This window comes from Grampus griseus (assembly GCF_964374135.1).
Source record: "Grampus griseus genome assembly, chromosome: 21".
In the NCBI taxonomy this organism is placed as follows: domain Eukaryota; kingdom Metazoa; phylum Chordata; class Mammalia; order Artiodactyla; family Delphinidae; genus Grampus; species Grampus griseus.
In genome coordinates this window covers 13,665,013-13,684,479 of record NC_139015.1, presented here as the reverse complement: position 1 = coordinate 13,684,479, position 19,467 = coordinate 13,665,013, and the positions used below count along the sequence as shown (strand labels likewise).

Below are 19,467 nucleotides of genomic sequence, written 5' to 3'. Positions count from 1 at the left end.
ATCTTAGCTGGCAGGAAATAATTAGGAAATTTTTTAAATAATAATAATTCTTTAGAAAATGTCTGAGTCTAAGAATTTGCCTTTTTTTTCTCTCTCTGTGGTTCTCTTTTAAGGTCAAAATATTTATTCCTTGCCTTTCCCTAACTTGTTCTTCAGCCTTTAAGCTCAGTCAATAAGTGGGCAAGTAACTTGAGAATCGGCCTTCTCAAATGTAGAGACATGGAACACACCACTGTAGTGTCAAGGACAAAACCAGAACTTCAACAGGTTGATTCTCCTGCAAGAACCAAGCTCATCTCATACATTCTGTATGTTTCCGTTGTTCCCAGAATGGTATGAGAGAATGGAGATATTCACAGTAACCATGTTTTAAAAGAATACTTTAATAACCACATCAAATAACCAACTCCAGAAAAATGAAGTTTTTTCTCTTTTTTATCTCATATTTGAGAGCGAATGTTCATTTTAATCCCCCACTTTTTCTGAAAACCTTATAAATCTATTTTTTACTCATAGAAAGAATATAAGTTGACTGAAGTTATGCTTGTAAGTATACATACAAATTGCATCAACTACAAATTTTAGGCCATTATTATAGTTTAATCCACATCTGACACAGTAACAAACTGATGTGAATCCTTTAAGAAGGCTTCCTATTTCTCTCATTTCAAGAATGTTAGAAATTTTGCTCATTACAAAGAAGGAAAGTAACCTAGCACTAAAAGCAAAAAGAAAATAAAATTTTAATAATGCTTTAATAGGCATAGTATAGTATGCATGAAATCATTACAACAATGTTATCAACCCCTATCAGCCATTGTTTTACTTAACTCATGTTAATTTAATGCAATTTTGTTCTTTTAAAGTATTTTCTGAGATAATGTAAGTCTGTCATATGCAATCCAAAATCTTCCATGGAAGTAAAAGTTACCACGACTTTATAGATGATGGAAGACTGAAATGTACATATAAATTATGAGTTTGATATATAAATCAGAATCCAATATTTTCTCTAGTCTTTGAGCATCTTTTAAATATTGGTTTTTCATAATACAAATTATTATAATCCTCAGCTTTGCTGTAAGCTGAGCTTCAAGTTCCATCTAAGAATATTCTGTAAAAGAGTCTTGCAGCAATGTGGACTCAAGCTGCAGTGGAAGCGCTTTGTGAACAGAGAGAAAGACTCTTTCTTGGGTTTCTTCCAAGGAACTCAGTTATTATGGTCCCAGAAGGAAGTCTCCTCACCCTAGAGCCATCCCACTGGAAGGTAATACCCTTGAGCATAGTTTCCAACATGAAATTAAGCCCTGATTCTTCCTAATATGTTCAAATGATCTTTCCAGTTGTTTATCCACGTCATTCCAACAGCTACTTTTTTTTCTCTATGAGTCTTGATGTTTATAGAACCCTTGTATTAGTCAAGATTGGGGCAGCTGCAGTGCCAGAAGACTCAAAATAATTAGAGCTTAAACAAGGTAGAAATATATATTTCTTATGCATAAATGTAGGGTATCCAGGGTTGGTATGTGGCTATACAGTCATCAGGGATCCCAGGAGATTCCATTTTATTTTGGCACATCACCATGCTCAATGAAAAGCTTCCACTGCATGGTCCAAAGTGGCTGCAGCAGCTCCAGCAGTCCCTTTCTCATTCCAGCCAGCAGGAAGGAAAAAAGGGGAGGGAAGCTTATGTCTTCTTCCTTGAAGGGCATTTTCCAGAAACCGCACATATCCCATCTGTCAGAACTTACCACATAAGCACATCTAGATACAAGGAAGTTTGGAAAATAGACCTTATTAAGAATGGCCGTGTGCCTACCTAACATTTGGGATTCTGTTACTGGGATGACAAAGAAGAGAATGGATATTGGAGAACATGAAGCATTCTCTGCCACAAGCCTTAAAGAAAAATGCCTGATGCATTTCATCCCCAGAGACTGAAGATATGAGGTCAATCATTACTAATTATTATGAACTTTTTCCTAAATGAGAGTTGAGAAAAGCACATGCTTTTATTTAAAAGTCCATTAGTCGGGCTTCCCTGGTGGCGCAGTGGTTGAGAGTCTGCCTGCCGATGCAGGGGACACAGGTTCGTGCCCCGGTCCGGGAAGATCCCACATGCCGCAGAGCGGCTGGGCCCGTGAGCCATGGCCGCTGAGCCTGCGCTTCCGGAGCCTGTGCTCCGCAACGGGAGAGGCCACGACAGTGAGAGGTCCGCGTACCGCAAAAAAAAAAAAAAAAAAAAAAGTCCATTAGTCCTGCTAAAGTTCCCATAAGCCAAATCAAATACTAGACAGTACATTGCTAGGTCTTGTCCATGAATGGACAGAAAATAAAACATACACACAAGAAAGGTTAGTTTACTCACTGTCATATTAAAAATCTTACTTTGAAAGAACACCAAAGTAGTCACAAGGTGCTTGGAGTTAGAACAATATTCTGTATTTAATTAAACAGTATTTCACAATTTCCCCCAGAAAAGCCTTTTTTTTTTTTGGCCATGCTGCAAGGTTTGTGGGATCTTAGTTCCCCAACCAGGGTCTGAACTTGGGCCCTCAGCAGTGAAAGCGCAGAGTCCTAACCACTGGACCGCCAGGGAATTCCCCATATTTTCTTTGTATGTGTTTTATTAGAAAATTTACCTGTGACAAATGATTGACACTGTCTATGAAATTTGATGGATATGAAGCAGAATTTCCCTGGCTCTTACCTTGCATCTATTCAAATAAACACGAAGAAAACAGGTCAGATCTGAGAGTATCTTGAAACCAATTGTTAAGCATTCTATTAAAGACATAAATTTTCTTGTAAGTGTTCTTAGCCATCTACACTGCATTCAAACATCTTCCCTATACCAACTTCCCTCTATAAATCTCTCTCTGCTCTGCCTGTGAGTTCCCTAGTAAAGCAGCGACTGATGCCTGTGCTGTGAAAACTCTGGGCCGCCAGAAGAGCTGTCTGCAGACTGTTAACCCTTCCTGCTCTGCTCTCATTCGGGAGTTTGGCATGCTGTGTGTGCATGGAAAAAAAAAAAACAGGAAAGCTCCTCTGAAGGCTGGGTAATGAAGATGAGAACTAATTAACTTCTTACGGCTTTTCCAGGCTGATTTAAAAAGCGATCTACTTGTCTTGGGTAAGCCTCCGCGTAGCCCAGTGATGTCCTGGAGATCCTGCAGTTCACCAGTCAGAGGGCTCAGCGGTTCCCACAGGGTAGGATCAGATGCCCCACCTTGAGCCAGGCACCCTGGCCACCCCTCCGCCGTCAGTGGGCTGGCTCTTCCTTAGTTGTCATTGCTGTGCTTTGCCAATGAAGTAGGGCTGGAGGTACCCTTGAAAGGAAATGACCTTTCTGATGATGATGAGCAGCTATGAAGTCAGATCAACACGAAAATCCTATCCTGAGTCTCTGGGCAATGAGCTTCTCCTTTATGTGTGTGCGTAAGCTTTCCAAAAGTGACAAAAGACATGCCCCAATTCTCCTCTGTACAAATAAGGGTGTGGTATATGTTGTCTTCCACATCCATCTCATGTAAATCACTGCTTTCCCATCACTAGTTCTAGTGCAAAGAATAAAGCTGCTGCCAATCATATACTGAACTCACACCCTTCCAGGGATGCTTGCTTCTGTGTCGTTCAGTTTATGTGGATTTCTTTTAACCCATGGCCCTTGTTGTAAAATATCTTGTTGCTCTGCTGACACGTGCCACATTTACTCCATGACCCTTTCAAGCCAACTCTGCTTCTCTGGACTCCAGGGGCTCCCAGTCTCTTGACAGCTCTGATTGAACTTAAAGGTCAGATTACTTTCCCTTTGACTACTTAGTTCTATGGCATCGACAGCCCTGGAAAATGAATGGATTCTAATTGGTACCATTAATACTGAGGACGGCAGCTGAGGAGTTTGAGAATTTTCATCTCTGCCTGAATCGGTCCTTTCCCATTTCTATTTTGATGGCCGCTGGTTTAATCTTACATGCTCCATTACATGATTATGGTTCTGCAAGCTTTTAAGGACTTGATGACAGATTTCCTTTTCCGTTTTTAAGAAATGTAGATACTTCTCTGTATTTAGGCCATTTTTGTGCTTTTTGCCTTGCCTAATAAGACCTGATTTTGTTTCTGAGGCAGAGATTTGTGTTGCCATAGAGAATGAGGAATGTTGATTGGGAGAGATTCTCACAGAAGGGCTTTCCAGAGCCAAAAAAGAAAACTTTTCCAAAATTAATATGGCCCATCCATAAATTCCCATGGGTCAATGAGATGGTATGCTTTGGGTCACCATAAGTTTTGTTCTTTGTCAGATTTTTACATTATGTACTTATATGTTCTATTATATGTGTTTGTGTGGAACACAAATATTCTATATTCTCTAATTTAGGCAAAGTTGTGTTTTCACAATTTAAAAAATAATTTAAATATTTAAAATAATTGTATAAGGTAAGAAAGAAAAATACGCCTAGAAACATAAACATGGTACTGTTTGTTATTAAGAGAATTTCATCTAATTCTGGTTGGCAAGTACCACACCTAACATTTTCTGGGAAAAAAAAATAAGAACTCTAGAACTGCTAATAGCTCTTTCAAAGATTTTCCCACATTAGTATTTAAAGTAATGGTCAATCCTCACCTAAGAATTACCTAGTACTAGATATAGCTAATCCTCCAGATGCCTCTGCAGAAGCACAGGTAAGAAGGTAGGTTTAGGATAGACTGTGCCTTACTATCTCAGCTAGAAAAGTATATATTTTACTGATACCTAAGGTTCTAGGATATTTCAAACCAACTTTCTTATGAGCAGTGGCTTGTGATTGGTTCTGGCTTTGAAAATTAGCATGTGTTTAAAACCTGTCTCATTTGTATCTGCTTTTGACAACACTAAAAAACAGCTACACTAAAAGAGAAAAAAAGATTGTTGCATTGCCAAGGAAAAAGCTAAATATTTAGGATTCTATAAAAACAGCATGTTTCATTGGGTTTTCTCATTTTTATTGTGCTCTTAAGACTCATTAAGGAAATATAAATATGACATAATTCTCGCTTAAAATTTCCAGCACAGTGACTGCAATCTGTTAACTTCAAAATCATCTTTTTAAACTCACAGCTCATATGAGCTTCTTGAATGTCACTCATGTATCTTCTATATTTATCACAAAACCGCTAAGAAGTTATGAGTAATAGAAATGCCTGAGCAGATAGTGAAAATACAAATGAACACAGACCAAAAATACTGGTGGCTAAAGACTGATCCTTTCTCAAGAATTTAAAACGTGGGATAGGAATAACATGGTCAGAAAAACAGATGAATATCTATTCCACATCGCTCTGTGGTCTTTAAAATATCCTTTCAAAATGAATCCAGGCTGAAGCAACTTGGTGAGAGCTGTCCAAAGGCAAAACAACTTTTAACATGTTGCTGCCATTACTCACCATTAGGTGGCAAAAGAGTGCAGATACCTCACAGGTCTTTGCCCCAGGGTTTGTGCCCAGTTATAAGGAGGGGGAAAGGCAAAAGACAACCTTCTACGACAATTTGTTTGGGTATCCATACAGAACATAAACACTTGCCTAAAGGAAAAAAATTAAGGTGTTGATTTTAAAAAGCCTGTGCTATCTATTCCATCATAGTAAGCTTTTATGCAATAAAGAGTGAGAGTCAGAATTGTAGTTCTGTTCCTTCTTCTTGCTTATTTGTGATATTAAGAAATTATCTTTGGGTTTTGGTTTACTGATCTGAAAAATGAAGTTTAATTATTGTTTTAAAATTAATTGTTTTTACATGACTGAGACACTTGGGAATTAACCAAAACCAGTTGTCATAGCTCTCTGACAACTGAATGAGTATCAGAGGAAATATATCTGTGGAAACGTGGATTCCTTTATGGATTCCCTGAGGCGGACAAGATCTAAACCATCAACTTGTCCACCTCCTTGATTTTAGAGATAAGGAAGCTGAGGTGCATATCCAAGGTCATATAGTTAGTCATCGCCAACACTGGAGAGACACAAACATGCCCTCATAAGTATCTGTGCTGCTTATTCCTCTATTGACCAAAGACTATTTTTTAATATAAATTTATTTATCTAATTAATTAATTTATTTTTGGCTGCGTTGGGTCTTCGTTGCTGCGCACAGGCTTTCTCTAGTTGCAGCAAGTGGGGGCTACTCTTCCTTGCGGTGCGCAGGCTTCTCATTGCAGTGGCTTCTCTTGTTGCGGAGCATGGGCTCTAGGCGCGCGGGCTTCAGTAGTTGTGGCGCGTGGGCTCAGTAGTTGTGGCTCGCATGCTCTAGAGCGCAGGCTCAGTAGTTGTGGCACACGGGCTTAGTTGCTCCTCAGCATGTGGGATCTTCCCGGACCAGGGATCAAACCCGTGTCCTCTGCATTGGCAGGTGGATTCTTAACCACTGCACCATTAGGGAAGTCCCCAAAGACTTTTAAAATAAATTATTTCAGTTGCTGTAACTGGTCATCTTTCCTTAAAACTGCCTCCTAGCTATCCATATTCACATGGAGATGATTCCTATCAAAAGTAACCTCAGGAAAGTTCTAAAAGTCACCATTATAATAGATACACAACTTCTCTGCTAATAAAAGCTGTGATAAATCCTAGCCTCAGTATGTGAACAGTATAGAAAACCAGTGATTCAGAAAAAACAAAACAGTGGGGGTAGATCCTTTTAAAGGATATGAAGGAAGTATTGAGAAAGATGAGTAAAAACAAGGATGTTACTGGCTGACACACCCAGGAACACAAGTTCTTAAGACTTAGAGGCCTGTAGAATTAACGAAGCCACATACTTCTGGCAATAGCCCAATTTTCATAATTGCCACAGAGATGGTTCATTGAAATGATTTATGAGATGAGTTGAATTAAAGGAATTAAACCAGGGGAATTGTAATCACAATAACGGAAAGGTGCTATACGGATTTTATAAGTAGATTGTTTTACGTTAATGAACAGTTTAATCCTGAAAGTTGCATTCACATTTTAACGTAAGGGAGCAATGAAATTAGACCAGCCAGTTTTACCAAGCACTGGATGCCGTGATATCAAAGTGAAACTTCTACTCAACTCAAAAATATTAGAATGGCTTAAATATGTGGAAATAGGCATGCCATTTTTAGAGCACAATGAAATATATTTTACAAAAGATTTTCTCTTAAGACAAGAACAAATAATATTTCCTTATTTATAACTTTGTTGTGCACTGTAAACTGCTCTATGATTGTTTTTGTGAGAGAACCATTGCTATCTTGGTATGTGATTCAAAACATGGCATTTTCGATTTTTTTAATTGCGTTTTTAAATATAGTGTGTTTGAGTAACTAACACCAGCATTTTTAATATCGTGTGGCTTCAATGCATAATCTTTGGCCCGAAATTTTACTCCTGGAAATGTGTCCTAAGAGATAGTTCAAAACAAGAAAATAGTTCTTTGTATAAAAATTGTATGGTATTGTTATTTATGATAGTGAAAAGGGCGAGATCAATCTGAACTTCAAAAACAAAAGAGAGAGAGAAATGGTTAAGACAACCAAAAAAGGTATAGACAGATATGTAAGGGAATAATATTCTGCAGTGATTTAAAATGAAAAGGAAGACTGAGAAAAGGAAACTGGAAATAATTACAAAATATTAATAGCAATTGATATATACAAATCTTATTTCTGCATAAACATATATATAAGATATATATGACATACATCATATATATATGACTGGATGAGAACCTGTAGAAAGGTAATAGGATATAGGCTTATGAATGACTTATTTTACCTCTTCATACATTTAAACTGATTTCAATAATATGTTGAATTAAATGACCTTAAAAATGGCTGGAAAATGGTTTAGTCTTAATCATTCTTAAAATAGTATATGTTATAATTCTAATAACAGATACATTGTTAGTTATTTTATGTTGATTTATAGGGTAAGTATTATACTCTTAAGTCATACATGTGTCTGATAATTTTTATCCACTCTTTAATCTTATGCTTATATATTCCATGCACAGACTGTTGAGTGAAATTTCTAAGAATACTGTTCGTAAACATTTCCAATTACTATTAACTGAAAGCTTAAAGTTTTAGTAGTAAGCACCTAGTCTACTATGCTAGATAGACAGCTTGGATGGGAAGGGAGTGGATAAAGAACGCAGGAAGGGAGCAGATTGTAGACTCGAAGACTCAGAGGAGCCCCAGAGTCCCCCTCCGTTCTTGGACCAATGGGGTTTCTATGGACAGTCTGCAGGGGGAATTCCCAGCCTCTCAGTAATCCATTCCTAACTCCGGGATCCAGGAATTAGCCCTGAGGTCTAAAGACATGGATCTAAAAATGAATGCAGTCATCAATAAAGAATCACTTACAATTGCCATGCAATTTGCCATGCAAACTCTGGTTTATCTCATTTTACCATGCAGCCATCATTTAGAAGAGAATGCTTTTGAAGTGTGTTATGAATGAACTGAAATTCTTTTTTTCCCCCCTTAAAAGGTAACATTTAGGTAGTCGGTATAAACTACATTGTGTTTACATATTCAAGAAATGTGTGAACTTTCATTCATTGCAATTTTTATGTGGATATATGGGACGCAAAGGCTTGTCATTTCCAATATTATAAGTATCTATTACAGATACTGGTCTTGATGCTTAGTTTAAAAAGAAAGGAAACTCTTTTGAGAGTTCAGTGCACTGGGAATTTCTACCAATATTTCTCTTCTAAGGTAAAATGTTACGTGTTACCTGGATATTGTTTGTTACATGCTATTTCATACTCTCTGTTTTCTCTTTTTAAAAATGCATGTGTTTCCTCCACATTGAGAACAGAGAGTGTAACTTCAAATGTAGCATGACATGTCTGCCTCTTGACATGTTTATCTGTACTGTATGTGAAAATGTTGTCTGTGAAGGAAAAGTATATTAGAATGAATGTGGATACTTTGCTGTTAGACTAAATGTGGTTTATTCTTTGCTTGTTTGAGAAAACGCTGAAGAATAAGGTTGTATGAAGGTGTCCAGACTTCCCAGTCTAGTGATTTGGTGTCTATGTTCTTGCCATGTTCCTGGCCTTTGAAAAATCAATGGGACTAAACCCTGACTCTTCCTTAAAGCTTGAGCAGACAAGATTGCAGATATGTTCAAAACATTTGAACCTTGGTTATTTCAATTTAATTTAAAGCACCTTTCAAAATATTTTAATTATTAATCCAGCAGAAACCCTTTATTTGGTTTTTTTCCCTTCCTCTTGGTTTTTTACAACAGGAAATATTAAATGTCAAGAAAAGTGCCATGCCATTATCCAAATTATCTTTTAATTAGTACCAGTTTAAGCATTGATTACATTGAAAATCATTTCATTTCAGCCACAGCGTCCTGTGTTTACTCATGAAAACATTCAAGGTGGGGGGGAACCGTAAGTATTCTTCTTATCTTCTAAATTCGAGACTAACCTTGACCCACAAAATGGACAACTGATGTACCATAAGCGAGGATGGTACAACTTTGCAAATGAAAGAGATCAGAGTAACTAACATGAGATGACATCTCCCAGATTAAGAGAAATTGCAATAGTCTCCATCTTTCACAACAGAGAACAGAAGCTAATTTAAGAAAAAAAAATCCGTGATTTTGCAGAGAAGACTTTGATTTATGCACTAAGAAAAAACCCTTCCAATGCTGCAGTGATTCCTAAGATTCATGAATCTGTCTCCCGCTCTTTTCTACTCACCACGTAGATTCTAGTAACTACAGCCTTAAAGATACACTGAAAATGTTCTAACATTGTTTTTACACATATTTGAAGAGCAGGAGAATGTCAAAGTAGACCTACAGTGATACGTTAGTAGCATAATTCCAAAGTTCCATTCTTTTGGAAATGGCAGTATTAAAACATGCACTGTCATTCAGTTACACGATGTTCACTACCCAGAGGACCAGGAAAATGCCTTTTCACACTTTCTTTCAAATTCCCTCTCCTTTCTAAGTCGAATCAATCTGAAGGTGTCACACATTGTCTTTTAGGGTCTCCTTCTGCCCCATTTTGCCCATGAGAGATATTCAGAGGTTATCCACTTCCTGTTGGCTGTTGCCTACTCTGAGTGCAGAGCTAGACACTGGGAAGGAACATTTACAGGACTAAACCACGTCAGGCTGACTTGAGCACACACAGCGTGCCTCCTGCCCACTGTCCAAGCTCTGCTCCCCCGGAGCAGAGCAAACCAGGGGGGCCTGGTGACCTCACTCCTCACAGACCTGGTGCTCAGCTAAAAGCATGCTCCTCGGAAACCATCTCTAACCTGAAACTGGCTCTCACGGAGTACAGCCAGAAAGGTTTTATTTGCTAAGGAAAAGACTATGAAAAAATAGCTTGGAGGTACAAATAATTCAAAATTTCATTTACTTGGAAAAATGTTAAATATAAGTTGTAACTCGAAAGGTTTGTGTTTCCTTATTTACACAAATGATGAAGGGATCACATCACAAAAAGTAAATCCCAAGGCTGCTTAGGTTTACTGCATTATCAACACATTATATCAGCAGCTTTTAATGAATTTATGAATTAAGATGTAGGTGATGTCACACTGTTTCATGTCACAAAGTTAATGCTTCCTCGTGTTTATGAGCTCACAGGTGGAAAAAGGCATTTTCAGTGTCCTGCTTTGGACATAAAACATTCTTTATTAAATTTCTATTTGATCACAATGCCAATTAGATGGGTGTCACTTAATCTCTTTCATTTAAGAAATAGGTTTTGAGTGAAAATAGGAACATAATGTTATAATGTCACTGCAATTCAGAAGTATGGTAAAATATGTTATAGAAGAAGTTGCAAGTTATAGAGAGAGCTTCAAGTTTGGTTGAGCATTTCCTATTTAAAAGACAGATTTCTTTTTGAGGCATCCTAACCCCACCACCATCATTCATCTCACCAACACATCTTTCAAAACAGCATTTTTTTTATTGTAATTCGACTGCATTTCCTGTCGTGCAATACTGATTTTGAAAGCCAGCAGAGGCAGGAGGATTTCCAGAAGGTTTGTTTATGTTTCCATGAAACTTCCAAATTTTTTTTTTTTTTTGGTGGTCTAATTAAACCAGAATGGTAAGTAAACTCTGATAAGCATAGTGGCTTTCATCATATCAAAGTGAAGGAGTTCATGCCAATTTTTTTTTTTTTTTAATCTCTTGGGACCTTGAGATTCTTCAAGCAGCTGGGGTTTGTGGCCTTAAATAGGCCTGTCTCTGTAAGTGGCTGGAGATGTGCCTGGGTGAAGGCTGAAGCCTGAAAAGCTCAGAGAATCAGTGTTTCCCAAAGTGAGAGATGCAATGTATATCCATGGAATTAACAGCCCAGGAATGCCTATCTCCCTCAAATGTGAGATTGTAAAAGGAACTATGGTGAAATTAACTTTCCCCAGGGATAGACAAGAGATATTCCTCCATTCCTTCACCTGAGCATCTTCAAATCAAACAGCAGAATAATTTGTTCCAACCAGGGTTGGCCCATGCAAACATCCAAATTAAGGAATGTCAGTATTCAAGACCTTCCTGTCTGTTTTCCACATGGCTCTGGGATTCAGGCTACCTTTCTTTGTCCTTCCCCACAATCAGAGAATCCTTTTTCCATAGAAGACCTCAGAAGCTCAAGTGGTTAAAAAGGTTTACTAGGAGGACAAAATATTAACAGGGGAAGAAATCTCTAACGTTGGAATTTCAGGCTTTGCTCTCAGGCCAGGGAAGATAATGTTTCTAGGAGAGGCTGATAGGCACCACATCTTATCAGCTCTTTCCCCAATACACCCTCCCCCAATCCAACTTTATCCAGACCCCCCAATGTGAAAAGTTCAAGGACAGGGAGAGAAGCCAATGCAGCCGAGGCCCCAGTGTATCACATGATGTTTGAGTTCAGGTGACATGATAGAATAGTTTTGTTCTACCAAAGTATGATTTTCTGACTGAATGAAGTAATCAAAATAAATCATTCTTGTTCCTGAGCAGTATCCAATATTATCAACCTTTTAAAGTTGGCTTGAAAAAATTCACAGTGCCCTGAAATGTGGTTCTTATTTTCTTACATTGGCAGAATTACATTAACTGTTATGAAGAACGGCAGAAACAAATTCACTAACTTTTAAAAAAAATCCCCCTCACATACTGCTAATATTTTAGTGGTAATATGAAGTTTTCATGTTCACTGCATATCAAATGCTTCCTGACCCCGAGCTGCTAGCACTTGTGTCTTTCCAAAATGCCAGTCCATATGAATATGCATGCTATTTTATTACCAAAAATTCAATGTCTGAGTTTGCTACTGATCAATGTCAACAAAATATGTGTTCTCAAAGAATTCAGACAGAGAAAGTGGCAGCATTCTATCAGTAATTCTTTTTTATATGATTATTTTGAGAGTTTTTACATTGAACACAATTTCTCTGAGACCCATTTAAAAAGGAACGTATGTCCCTAACCTGCTGTTTGAGATCACCACTTACACTGATTCAAACTATGAAACTAAACTGCTTTAAAGAATTCCTCCTGGTAAAAAAACAAAAAAAACAAAAACAAAGAACACTTCTCTGTTATAGTAATTCCCATACAGTGATTTAGAAGTTGTGTCTGAGACATTTTGTGCATCTCAATTTAGAATCTTTTGAAAATTCCACTTGCAAGCTGCAATTACTTGCTTCTGATTATGGCTAATTAAAACTGTAATTCCTTCTTGTTTTTATATAGCTGAATAATGCACATATCACTTCTTTTATATTCTGTACTATCATTTAATGTCCAAATGATAGCTATCCATGACTGGACAATTGAAATGCAGGTCCAATTTATAAATGTTTTAATCCAACTATGGATATTAGAATCTTCCATAAATTTTCCCCATTATGAGTTTTGAAATGCTATTAGAGTGGTCTAATTCCCATGAAAGCCTAACTACTTCTACTTACTTTACATGCTTACCAAAGACTTATACTACCTAATTAATGTTAATAAGAATAGAAATGTTAAAAGTAAAATAAATATTATACTCTCTTCTGTAGTTTCACAGAGGCATAAAGATTTTGTTTAACGCGTCCATTTGTCCTGTTTAAGGTTTCAGGCTCTGTATAACTATACTCCTAGGAATGAAGACGAGCTGGAGCTCAGAGAAAGTGATGTCATTGACGTGATGGAAAAATGTGATGATGGATGGTTTGTGGGTATGTGTACATTGGCCATTTTGTAATTTGCTTATGTTTGCTCCCTTGCACGGTTGGATGCGATAGTCAAGCTTTCTTTGATTTCATAATGCCTTTGATCTTTCACACATCCATATGCACTATGTAATCTCAAGGCAATGACTTTTTTTTTTTGCGGTACGCAGGCCTCTCACTGTTGTGGCCTCTCCCGTTACGGAGCACAGGCTCCGGACGCGCAGGCTCAGCGGCCATGGCTCACGGGCCCAGCCGCTCCACGGCATGTGGGATCCTCCCGGACCGGGGCACGAACCCATGTCCCCTGAATCGGCAGGTGGACTCTCAACCACTGCGCCACCAGGGAAGCCCGGCAATTGCATTTTTAATATAGTTTAGTATTTACTGCTTCAGGTATACGTGATTTTCTGCTGGTTTTATTTCCAGTTCAACTGAGAGAAGAAAATTTCTTTAAATAGCACCAACCAGGAAAGACTGAGATCTAAGAACAAAAACAACGAAACTGCTCCCTAGATGCAAAATACCAATACCCTTGTTGAGTGGTAAATGTTAGTCGTCAGCAGTGAGGATCTAATTTGAGAAAACAAGATGAAATGAACAACTCACCCATGACTAGGTCTGCTGTAGGTGCCCTAAAACACCAGTGATTCACCTTCGCTTTAATGTGTGGTCCAAGTAGAAGTTCCATTCTCACCACTTAAAAAACAATCCCATTCTTACCGTCTTAAAAGAAAACTAGAGGTTTTCTGAGAAAAATTTTGTAGACAAGAGTATCATATACTAAGTCACAGAGGAAAGAGGTAAAGAGGAATCAGAGGCATAGGAGGATGGAGGAGACAAAAGATGAGGGAATAAGGGCTTTCTGTAGACAGGCCAACAGTGGGGAAATATAAGAGCAAAGGCCACATTAGCAGCCACAAGCCTCTGCCTCTGTTTATATTAATCCCCCATTTAGAAGAAGGTAAAATGGCTTACCTACACAGGGATAAAGAAAATCAGTCATCAAACCAGGACAGTAAATGCAAAAGGGAAGTGTAGAGACCCTGTTCGCTCTATGTGAGCTGGAAATCATAAGGACGAATTTAGTGCACTAGCTCTTCCAAACAGTTTCAAAGAAATCATGTTATTCTAATCCAAAGGCGATCATAATGATGGCCGCTTATGCATTTGGTTTTACTCCTCATATTAGAAACATGCCCAGTGATAGAACCCCCGCCCACTAGTAGTGGTCTATCTTTCTTTTCTTTAGTGACTTGGTAAATAGTTCAAATTTTCTATATTTTATTAAGGACCCTGGCAGCGCTATTTGTAAATGAATGCTGTGGCGCTCAGCATGATCTTGTATGAGATAATAAAACTGGAGAGTGATGGCAGCCCCAGTAAAGCCTTCACGTTACACTGTGCTGAGGAGCTGTGACAGACGTCCTGCTCCCAGAACCAAGCCTTGCTGTGGTGCTTTTCCAGCCTACCTTATCACGTGGCCAGCCTTATCCTAACTGAGAAGATTGGATTTGAAAATGTCACTTCCCAGCTGCGTTTCCTATTCCACTCCTCACTCCTGTCTAGCAGCCTCGGTAATGGAGCCTCATCAGACTTGAGTATCATTGTACTTAAAAGCCCACCTCTGGGCTTCCCTGGTGGCGCAGTGGTTGAGAGTCCGCCTGCCGATGCAGGGGACACGATTCGTGCCCCGGTCCGGGAGGATCCCACAGGCCGCGGAGGGGCCGGTCCAGTGAGCCATGGCCGCTGAGCCTGCGCGTCCGGAGCCTGTGCTCCGCAACGGGAGAGGCCACAGCAGTGAGAGGCCCGCGTATCGCAAAAAAAAACACAAAAGCCCACCTCCTCAGCAAGACTGTCTCTCCCCTCAGACTGAGAGGCTGAGCTTTCTGTTCAGCCCGGTGTGATGGAAGCACAGCATTTAAGCTCAAGAGGCAACAGAGGCATCAGGCAAAACAGATAAAACTGCTTACTTTGTCTTCCTATCCCTTCAAGTGAGTTTTCTCTCTTTTCCAAACCCTGAGGGCTTGCTCTCTTAGTGAGTTTTCAAGCCCACATAGATGAACTGACATTTAATGGCTGTTACCCCTCTTTCATGTATCACTTCTATTTTCAGGAACCTCAAGAAGAACCAAATTCTTTGGTACTTTTCCCGGGAACTATGTCAAGAGGCTGTGAATCACTCTCCCCATTATTTATGCTGCATTTCAGCACCACATCTGCATAACCTTGCCTGAAAGATCTCCACAGGCCTCCTGCTGTTATGCCTTCTGGTTTCCAATAGAAGTCACCCACCATCACCATCTCCATCTGCCACCAAACCACCAGCAATGGAACTGCCGCTGCGGTGGGGAGATTGGAGGATTTGCTTCGGTGTGAAAGTGCATATTCCTGCCGTCTGCTCTAAACTTTGAAAAGTCAATATGCGGCAGCAGAAAGAAAATCATTATACTTAATAACGGTTGAGTAGTTGAGGCAAAAAAGTAAGTGTCTCAAGGAGGCTCTCTTGTCCACTCTGAAAGATGTTCTCCCCTCAGGCAACCAGAAGCTTGTTTATTACTACTTGCTGGGGTTTGCATTTTCACCTTCTTAGCTTGGCAGTATATTTTCCTTTCACGAGTTTGCCTAGTGTCCTGGTTTACACGATATGACAACTGTACTTCAGCTATTGTTTGCCTGCACTTATATGTTGTAATATGCACAGTGATTACAGAATCTAAAGCGAGAGTAGGAAAGTTAATTCGAATGAGTGTGATTTTGTTGAATTGAATGTGAGTTTCAAATAGGAGTCTTCTGCAGGATTTTTTTTTTTTGTACTTTTTAGAAGTGCAAACAATAAGTGAATAAGAGCCTTTGGTAATAATCAGGAGAATATAAGAGGTTTAGCTAGATTACAGAAAACGATTGTGTTGTAAAGTTGCATTGCTATTTTATATTAAAATGTAATAATCAGCATCATGAACAATGAGCTCTTAGTGTTTTATTTATCTGATAAAAGTTAAATGAAAGCAGTGTTAGTGAGAGGTGCAAAGAATCATTCTAACATAGACACTTGAAAGCATCTGTAAGCAATATTCATAGGTAAGATTTCACTGTGTGTACACATACACATTTGAGATTGTATGAGAACAGACAATCCATAAGATATGTTGTACATTTATGGAAATGTAAAGGAATCTCACATATTATTTTATAGAAATAGAGTACTTCAGAAGCATCACAAGTATTAAGGCTGGTTTTAGTAAGGATTATGATCAGTACAATTATTTTTACTATGATAATTATTTTTCTTCTCTGGAACTCAGAATCCTGGCTACATTTGAGGACAGGAATATGTTGAGCCTGATTTTCCTAGTGTGTGTAAAATATTTCCTCAGAATACATTAGGCACTTTTTAGAAGCAATGTTAAATCATTCAGGTTAAATTTTCTGCCCTGCAGTAGAAACCTTGAAGATGATATTGGGACCTGAAAGATTTAATGTGCTTAACAGTGCCTGAATTACACATACCCCGAGAACTAGCTTTGTATTTCTTATGACTTTGCATAAGAACTATTCATATTTGGATCCTGAGCACCTTATAGACAAAACTTTTTATGGCATTTCTTCTGTGAACAGTGGTTGATCTTTTCACAATGCATGTAGACTCTAGAATTTTGTACATATGTTTGCTCATTTTTTGTATGGACTATTTAGTTGTTGAGAAAACAGGGGAATTTCCTAATTTGGTCTTTATCCTTCCTTTAAACTAAGCTAAAACACTTTCAACAGATTACCCTTTACATCTCCCACAAATCATCATTATGCCTTGACAGTGCAATTCTGTAAGACAGCACTTCTGCAAAAGTTTATGAACATAAAACATCTTAGCAGCCAAACTGAAATGTATATAACTACCGATTAGAGAGGAATTTCATTAGAAAGAAGGTAAAGAAACATCTTTGAGTAGCCTTGATTACTACCTTGATTACTGTCAAGTTCACAGCCAGCTTTATATTTTAAAGGCTTTGGGTTTGAAATTAGGTCAACTGCATGCAGCTTTGCTGATAAATGAAAAATTACCTTTGATGCCATTTATGAGAAAAAATTCAATATCTGTTGCCTGTCATATTTAAGAAAAATTAATGTTTCTATTCTCTGTATCTGATTTTAAAAGGAAAAATATTCATACCTAGCTTTTAGGTAATTGACTTTGAATTCTTACAAGCAAAGGTCATTGTGTTTTTCTTGAATAGACATCTAATAAATTTTGCTTGGAAGTATACTTCAGTTCTTCTTCTTGACATTTATCCTTACATGAATTGTGTATTTTATCCCAATCGGTTAGATAAACCTCAGAGAAAATGCATTTGCTCTGTGTTCTCTTGACACACAAATGGAGAAAAGATGCATTTGCATAAGCTCAGAGAAGAAATATTTTTTAAACCCATCACCAAAGCTCATTTGCTAAATACTCCTTGGTTAAACATTGCTCTTCAGCTAAAACAACACATTTTAAAATATTTCTGCCTCAAAAATAGCTATTTTTCTAAGAAGAAGTTAGTTACAAGAAGTTGTAAGCACTTTCCAAATTCACCTTTCTTCAGTTGCCCTAAAAAGCTTTATCACCATTGGCATGGCAGACACTGTTAATACTCACAAGATCTCAATGAATCTCAAACTATGTATTGCCATTGGGTGTCATTCCTTTATCTCACATAGATAGTAAGTAACTAGCTCTTCTAGTTGGATCCTTTCTAATAAAGCGTAGTCCTTTCTGCTCTATGTGCTTCAGCCCTCTTCCATATCTATCACTCACGTATTCAGAAACACGTACGTTCCTCTGTTGGCAATTCAGTTATCAACAATGTCTTATCATGTTGCTTCATCCTAATACCCACCCTGATCCCCTCTGTTCCACTGGATAGTTTCCACTATGTATTAGCTTTCCACAAAAACATGTTCCCTTTGTAGAAAGAATATGACCCATATTATTCTTTCGTCCCTGTTTTCATGAGAACATTTATGGGTAATTTAACTAGGTGAATCTGAATCTGATCAAATGAAGGATGCTGTTGGTGTACTCAGAGGTTGCTTGTCATTACTCTCTCCAAGAGAATCTGTTGCCAAGTGTTCGGCACGCTAGAAATATAAATCTGGGATTTTAAAACCACATGCATCAAAATCTGGATTCCCTTGTCCCACTTGAGAATTTATCATCTGCTCCTCTGTAGAGTCTGCTGAGATACAGCAGAAACTTTGTCAAAGCCCCGGGCTCAAGAATCCCTGAACAGCTTTTCATTGTGCCTAGACTTCTGTCACAGCCAGCCAGGCACTGCTGTAGGTTCCAGAACGGCTACAGCCACAGTTCGACCCTCCTGCCGTGCTTCCTCACTGTGAATGCCAGGATTCTGGGTAGAATGGATTTATTTTTGCTGCAAAAATTGATGCTTGGTGACCTGTTTTACTTGATTTTATGTCAATGCATAAAATCAATACACACCAAAAATTCCTAAGTGCATCTCATTTGTGCCACTGACGGCCACCTTGGCAAGTGGAGTCGGATCCATCGTTGTGAATCCAACACAACGAGCCCCGTCAAGCGCCGTCTCTACTCACCAGCCTCAATCTGCTGTGGACTCACATCTGTCCACTAACTTGCCAGCCAGGTCAGCGGAAGGGCAGCAGGAAGGGACACTCATTATTTTATGTGCCAAATTTTAATCCCCCCTTTAGAGGGATTACTACAAACAGGCATGTCCATTTCTTATTTGACAGGAAACAAAGAACCTGTGTGAGTAACTATTTCCATGATGGTCCACTGCTTGATCTCTGTGCATACGTGGTCACTTTGTGTGGCCTGGTAATTTCTTCCCACTGTTTTCCAGATTGCAGCCACAAATGGATCAAATAGAATAAGCACTCGGTCAGCTTCTAAAAGCCTGTTTATTTAAAGGTTGAATTATTTCATCTTCCTTTCCAGATGGTAGCCCTCCGATAGTTGTTTATGTAGCAGTTATGATTTCAAATTATTTACCTATCATGGATGATTGGTTTAGAGCACAAGCAGAGACTGACATTAGCGGTAAACGGATTACACCAGGAATTGGCAAACTATAGCTTGTGGACCAAATTCAGCCTGCTACCTGCTTTTATTTGGTCTGCAAGTTAAGAATGGTTTGTACAGATGAACATGGGCAATAAATTTGATGATAACTTTGAGCCCCAATTAAGTGAAATCCTGTGTCCCCAGAAAAAGAATCCCTTTCTTTTCACTGGTCGGTCTATATTAGAA

At 38.5% G+C, this 19,467-nt stretch overlaps 1 protein-coding gene across 3 annotated transcripts in view; it reads left to right on the top strand.

The window, feature by feature from the left end:
- The window catches only part of SORBS2 (sorbin and SH3 domain containing 2), a gene marked incomplete at its 5' end in the record, with an annotated part of 206,853 nt that extends 189,402 nt beyond the window's left edge, over window positions 1–17,451 (top strand). For all 3 annotated transcript variants that reach the window (XM_082680301.1, XM_082680299.1, XM_082680300.1), the window contains 3 exons: window positions 9,363–9,412; window positions 13,096–13,202; window positions 15,310–17,451. In XM_082680301.1, the coding sequence (XP_082536427.1) occupies window positions 9,363–9,412; window positions 13,096–13,202; window positions 15,310–15,371 (219 nt within the window). In that variant the 3' untranslated portion in view covers window positions 15,372–17,451. The remainder of the gene's footprint in view (window positions 1–9,362; window positions 9,413–13,095; window positions 13,203–15,309) is intronic.
- Window positions 17,452–19,467: the final 2,016 nt, after the last annotated feature.